The following is a 6,206-nucleotide window of genomic DNA, read 5'->3' on the forward strand; positions in this document are numbered from 1 at the left end:
ATGTCTGGGGTCCGAGTGACGTATGCGTTTTGTTTTTAATGATCACAGGCCTCCGCTTAAAAACGTTTCTCCACCCCATCCGTCCGACACAGGGGAGCAGATAGGTGATAGGTGTGTGTGTTGCTCTCAACGACTCCTTTGCCTCCCTCATCCCAGAGAAGTTGGATCCAGAGGGCCATTGGCTCCCAGTCAGAGCTACAGCACCTGGAACAGGTAAGCTGGGCGCCCACATGTTTGTTTAGAGTACCAAACAGTGGATAAATGAATCTATCCCAAGCAGCGGCCCTTTTGCTGGTAGCCTACTTGATTACTTTGTTGTTCATATAGTGGGAATCTGTAATGAAAGAAAACTTTGAAAACAAGTTGTTTTTTTTGTCCAATAATCATGAACAACATGTGAGCATATGATTCATAAGCATAATTGTAATCTCAGTCCACTAACTAGCTCGGGTTTTAATTAGGACCCCGGCACTGGGATTTAACTGCTGTTGATTGCTGATTGCTGTTTGGTATTCAGATATGTTGATGGCCTGTATCGTATAAAAAATTATATAGGAGCTGCTTATATCATTTATAGATATTTTTTAATTGCTTCTAATGTTCACTTAGTTCATGTGTTTGAACAAAGTGTATTTGTGTTCTTCCTTTGCAAGAATACAGTAAACACATGCATTCGAAGACCATGCAGCAACTTTTTAAAAGACTATCATAGTGGTGCATATTGTTAATGTCTCTGATTATTGTGGTGGTTGTGTCTCTTACAGGAAGAAACTCAGAACAGAGATGGCTCAAGACAGAAGCCGATCCCTTTCCCTGGTCCACACTGGCCTGCTGATAGCGGTGGTCCTGCTACCAGGTGAGGGACTTCTGCTGGGTTTGATTATGGACCTGAGCTGTTGGGTTTGATGATGGACCTGAGTGGTCTGCTCAACTAAACTGGTTTTCTGAACTGGCTTTGATTGACAAAATGAAATTGAACAAATTTGGACAGGCAACACTTTACAATAAGGGTATATAAATTAATAATTAATTAACATTATATAATTCAGTAATAAGCATTATTATATAGCTGTAGGTTAGGGTAACTGGATAATGTTCATAAGATGGTGTGCCAATGCAACCAGTTACTTTAACTTACAAGAAATGAACTACAACACAAAAACCTAACTCTATTTGATAATGTTAGTGAACAGGGCCATCATTACCTTAGTTAAACTGAATCCCATTTGTAAACATGAACACCCTTAGTAACTACATAATCAGTTAAGTATAAATTAACTTAGTTAATGCTTATTGCATTAACTAATGTTAATTAATGTACCAAGTGTTACCAGCGGAAACCAATTTGAATCCCTAACTGGACGAATGCATTATTGTTGACAGCTTATGTAAGTAAAGAACAATATAATAAGTTAAACACAAACCATCTTAAATCACAGCCTAATATTGATGGTGATGATAACAAAGATGACGACTAGGATGATACTAATGATAATCATCAAAATGTCAAAAATAATAACAACAATCATCATTTCGTCAATAAGTCCGTTCAACAGTACGCTTTTGAGTTCACACATTCATATTCCCCTGGTAATGAGGGCTCAAACGCCATAAAGCACATCAAAGCTCTCCCCGTCCCCTTGTCTCCACGTCGGGGCTCAGCGGCGGCTCTGACCAATAAACTGGGGGGGGGGGAAGCAGAGGGTCTTCCATAATCAGCTGACTGGGCGCTTTCCCCGGAGTCGTTAACTTCTGAGGGTTATGCCACGGACGGAACCGGGGGAGCACACCGACTCCCTATTTTTACAATGCTGAGCTAACGAGTGCGATCCACTGTACCGACGTGTGTGTGTGTGTGTGTGGACCTGCAGAGTGTGGGTCTTTTTGCATGTGTGTGCACGCCTACACATATGTGAAGGTATGCACACATGTGTTAATGGCACAAGAGAGAGGGAGGAAGGCAGAAGGAAAGAGAGAGAGAGAGAGAGAGAGAAAGAGAGCGAGAGAGCGAGAGGGCGAGAGGGCGAGAGAACGAGAGCGAGAGAGCGAGAGGGCGAGAGGGCGAGAGAGCGAGAGAACGAGAGAGAGAGAGAGTGAGAGGGCGAGAGAGCGAGAGAACGAGAGAGAGAGAGAGAGTGAGAGAGCGAGAGAGCGAGAGAACGAGAGAGAGAGAGAGAGTGAGAGAGCGCTTTGTGCACGTTCCTGGTGCTCTTTGTAGTTTTACAGGCTAGCTCCACGAAGAGCAAGGGCGGCCGCCTAATAAACCAGCCACAGCCAGTCCCACTGCATGTCCTTTGGTGTGTATGTGTGTGTTTAATGTATAGGTATGAGGGTAGGGTCCTGGGGTTTGAGGGGGGGGGGGGGGGGGGCTTGTTTAGCCACAGGATGTTGCCTGGGCCGGGGCGCCAGAGACCAAGAGCCTCTCCGTCGACTCCCAGGGGCGCAGTTATAGGGGCCTCAGCATTTTTTTATTGGAGGCCCCAGACATATGGTCCTCATACTGTCCCAGCTACTGTTTTATGTTTACGTGTGTGTGTGTGTTTTTTGTTTTACAGACTTTCTGGGGGCGGTGCCAGTGGATCAGCATAAAGGGGACGGTGAGTTTTGTGCTACACTAGACATTCTTTTCGGAGATGGTTAGGCAGGCGGTGAAGCCCAACATCTATTGAGGATGTTTCGACGTTGACACATGGACTCACTCATGGATCATATCGCGTATTCTTCAAATGTTTACTATTTTATTTGGTGGTCACGATCCGATAGTCAGTTCATGCATAAACAAGTGCAGCATTTATGCGTTCATCCATCCCTCCGTTGTCTATTTATCTATCGCTCTACTTGTCCAATGGGACATGCATGCATGGATGCCAGACTCAGGCGCGCATAGACACACACACTCGTGCTCGCACGCACAAATGCACGCACACACACACACGCACACACACTGACACACACACATACGGGATGTAAATAGCTTTATACTATCTGAATGGCATTCCCTGTTGTTTCAGTATCTGCAGTGTCAAGCGATGCAGTGAGTGGAGATCAGAAGCTGGTGCGCAACAGAAGAAACCTTGCCTTCATGGCCCTGCCGCAGTTCCAGCGCGTCCCTGACTTCTGGGCATGGTACAAGCTCTTCACTGAGACTCACAACCAGGAAGGAGTGAGTTGCCTTCATTCATCGTTAATCCTTTTTGTGCAAATGGTGCCATAGGGACTGAAGGCACCAAACAGGAGTTTAAATCAGAACACATTATGGGATTATTGTACTATGGGGGTCGATGCACCACCATATTGAGAGTACTCAAGAGAGATGTAGTACTGTTTAAACTTCAATCAATGTACGTATATTGTAATTAAGCTAAGGGAAGAAATGCCGTGGCAGTTTCAAACACTACCATGTCTCCCCATATGGACACATTTTTCATGATTAATTACTAGACAATGAGCAAAAAACATTACTAGCTACATGACGATGTTGCAATGCACAAGCCCTAGACAAAATAAATAACGAATCAATTCAGCTTGTCTGGTTCTAAACTGAAAACCCAGGAGCTCTCACTGAAACATGAGGTTGTTTGGCCTCTGGCATGGCATGCAGTTTTCATGAGCACCATTCGTACAAACTCAAAATCATACTCGGCACAGCATTTCCTTTGGTCCTCAACAATACACCATTACTGGACAATTGTCGAGAAAATCTGAGCAGAGACATACCTACAGAGACCCCTAATTATAGTTATATTTTCGTTGTGGACTTTAACCAAAGGTAGTTGATTTAGTTTAAATATTTTGGATTTTATCATAGTTTAAAAGGTGACATATTAGACAACCAGGTGTGAATGTGATTAGCCGTTAGAAGCCGTTTGGAAAAAATATCCCCCTCGATGTGTGCTGGATAGATTAGTCTGCCAGCCTACCCAGTGTGGTGGACAGGCCCACTTGTGATGTCAGAAGGGGTCGATTTCCAAAACTGCTCGTAACGGCTAATCACACTCACCCCTGGTGGTATAATACGTCACCCATAAGTCTTCAGAATGAAATAAATGTTGGTGTGTGTGTGTGTGTGTGTGTGTGTGTGTGTGTGTGTGTGTGTGTGTGTGTTTGTGTGCGTGTGTGCGTGCGTGCGCGTCAGGTCGAGGACCTGGACCGCCTCTACCTGACCTGGCTGCAGAACAAGCACCGCTCCGAGGAAGGCCCCGCCTTCAACCACTACCTCAACCACCTCAGCGAGATCTACAAGAGCTGCGCCAACTCCGACGACCCCGAGTGCATCGCCGAGCACACCAGCAAGCCCAAGGCCGCCATGGTGATGCCCGCCCAGTTCAAGGCGCCCGCCGTGCACATGTGCAACCCGTACACCGACCCCTACTGCATGTTCCCCATGCTCGCCAAGGGAGCGCCCGTGGAGCCCGCGCCCGCCCCGGCCCCGGTCAAGCTCCCCGTCCCCATCTTCAGCCCCATGCTGCCCTCCCCCATGAAGACCCCCACGGGCTACTACTACTACGCCCCCGTGCTGGAGCCCTTCCTCAGCCACGAGCAGAGGGTGGAGCTCATGAGGATCTGCAAGCCCGAGGACGTGGAGTGCCTGCAGTACCACCTGAGAGCGGCCTACGGCTACCGGCCCGTGGCCGGCCCCGCGCCCTCCTACTCCGCCCTCAACTGCAACCCCAAGGACCCCTACTGCAAGCCCGTGCTGGTGCAGAAGGCGCCCACCGGCTTCTACCACATGCTGTACCCCGGCTGCGACCCGGCCGTCGACCCCCTGTGCGTGGCCGAGGCCGGCGCCGCCCCGCCGTCCGCCGACGACGGCGCTCCCAAGGAGCAGCACTGCAATCCGCTGTTCGACGGCGGCTGCAACCCCCTAACCGCCACCAAGCTGTCCGGCCTCACCAAGCCCGTGCTGGAGTACCTCCAGAAGGACGCGCCCGCCGCGCCCGCCGCCGCCGCCGCCGCCGTCCCCGCCCCTCTGACCTGCGACCCCCGCACCAACCCCTTCTGCATCCTGGCCGCTGCGCACTACCTGCGGAGGCCCCAGCCCCAGCTTCCTGAGCACCAGGTCTGAGTCCCCCCGCACTGCGTGGCTGTGTTCCAGGATGAGTGGGTCCCGTCTCGGGTAGAGCCCTCCAGTCCGTCGGCATGGTTGTGTGTGTGTCTGTCTTTTTCTTTGCTTTTCTTCTGTTAGCCGTATAAAAAACACATGTAGTGAAACGTGTTGAGAAACATGTAGTGAAAGGGTGCATCATGAGTGTCTATTGTGGTATCTTACTGTTGATCTGATTTTCCAAGACAAGTGGTAGGAACATTTAACAAAAAACAAGTTAATCAGTCAGTCCATCAATCAATCAATCAATCAATCAATCAATCAGGTCCGCTACAGGCTCGGGGTCCACGGCAAGACCAGGGACGGCCACGACTGCTACGTGCACTATGATAAGGACTGCATCGCCGTGGGAGACCAGCCCAAGGCCCCGGTCGCCGTCAAGGCCCCGGCCACGCCCTACTGCCACCCCTTCGACCCCAGCTGCGGAAAGTTTGCCTCGCCCGCCGCCGACGTAGCGGCGCCAGCCAAGGCCGCCGGCCCCGACGACATCATCCTGCCCCACCCCGACTGCGATCCTGAGGTCGATTACAACTGCCGCCTGCGTCGCTCCAAGCCCGCCGCCGCCGCCATCACCGCCGCCGCAGACGAGCCCGCTCGCATGACCCGCTCCCAGGCCGCTCCGAGTTTCGAGGACTTCCTGAGCGGCTACCTGAGCCACTACCAGCAGAAGTGAGCGGTTGATGACCGGCAACAAGAACATTATCATCGTCGGCTACACAGCCGGACGGCGGCCAGAGGAGGGGAGGAGTTTGTCCCTTATTGCCTCCCGTCACGGACACCAAACGCCATTATAGTCGCGAGGCGTTCAAGCTCGTAGCATCATTCCTGAATTATAATAGTGATAGTTATTAATAGTGTTACAAGTGTTTGAAGAGTTGTTGTTTGCTCCACAGATGGGGACATTTAAAAAGGGGGTTGAGCAGGTTTTCAGTGTACCATGAAAAAACAATGTTAATTGTGTGCATCCATTACTATGTGTGTTTGCAACAAACATTCTCTTGTATAGTTGTGTGCTAGAATCGAAACAAGTTTGAATTTGTGTCCGTGTATTCTTCCTCTGTTGTACATTCTCTGTTCCAATTAAAATTAGACAATAATCTCA

General features: G+C 49.6%; 1 protein-coding gene across 1 annotated transcript; it reads left to right on the plus strand.

Annotated features, from left to right (window-relative positions):
• and2 (actinodin2) lies at positions 1 to 5,777 on the plus strand (the record flags this gene model as incomplete). The annotated part of the gene is made up of 6 exons (XM_079750552.1): positions 1 to 20; positions 157 to 213; positions 765 to 856; positions 3,012 to 3,163; positions 4,136 to 5,059; positions 5,370 to 5,777. The coding sequence occupies 6 exons, from the start codon at positions 1 to 3 to the stop codon at positions 5,775 to 5,777; spliced, it is 1,653 nt and encodes a 550-aa protein (XP_079606678.1).
• Between the last annotated feature and the right edge of the window lie 429 nt (positions 5,778 to 6,206).

The sequence above is a fragment of the Pollachius pollachius genome (assembly GCF_949987615.1).
Source record: "Pollachius pollachius genome assembly, chromosome: 14".
Classification (NCBI taxonomy): Eukaryota; Metazoa; Chordata; class Actinopteri; order Gadiformes; family Gadidae; genus Pollachius; species Pollachius pollachius.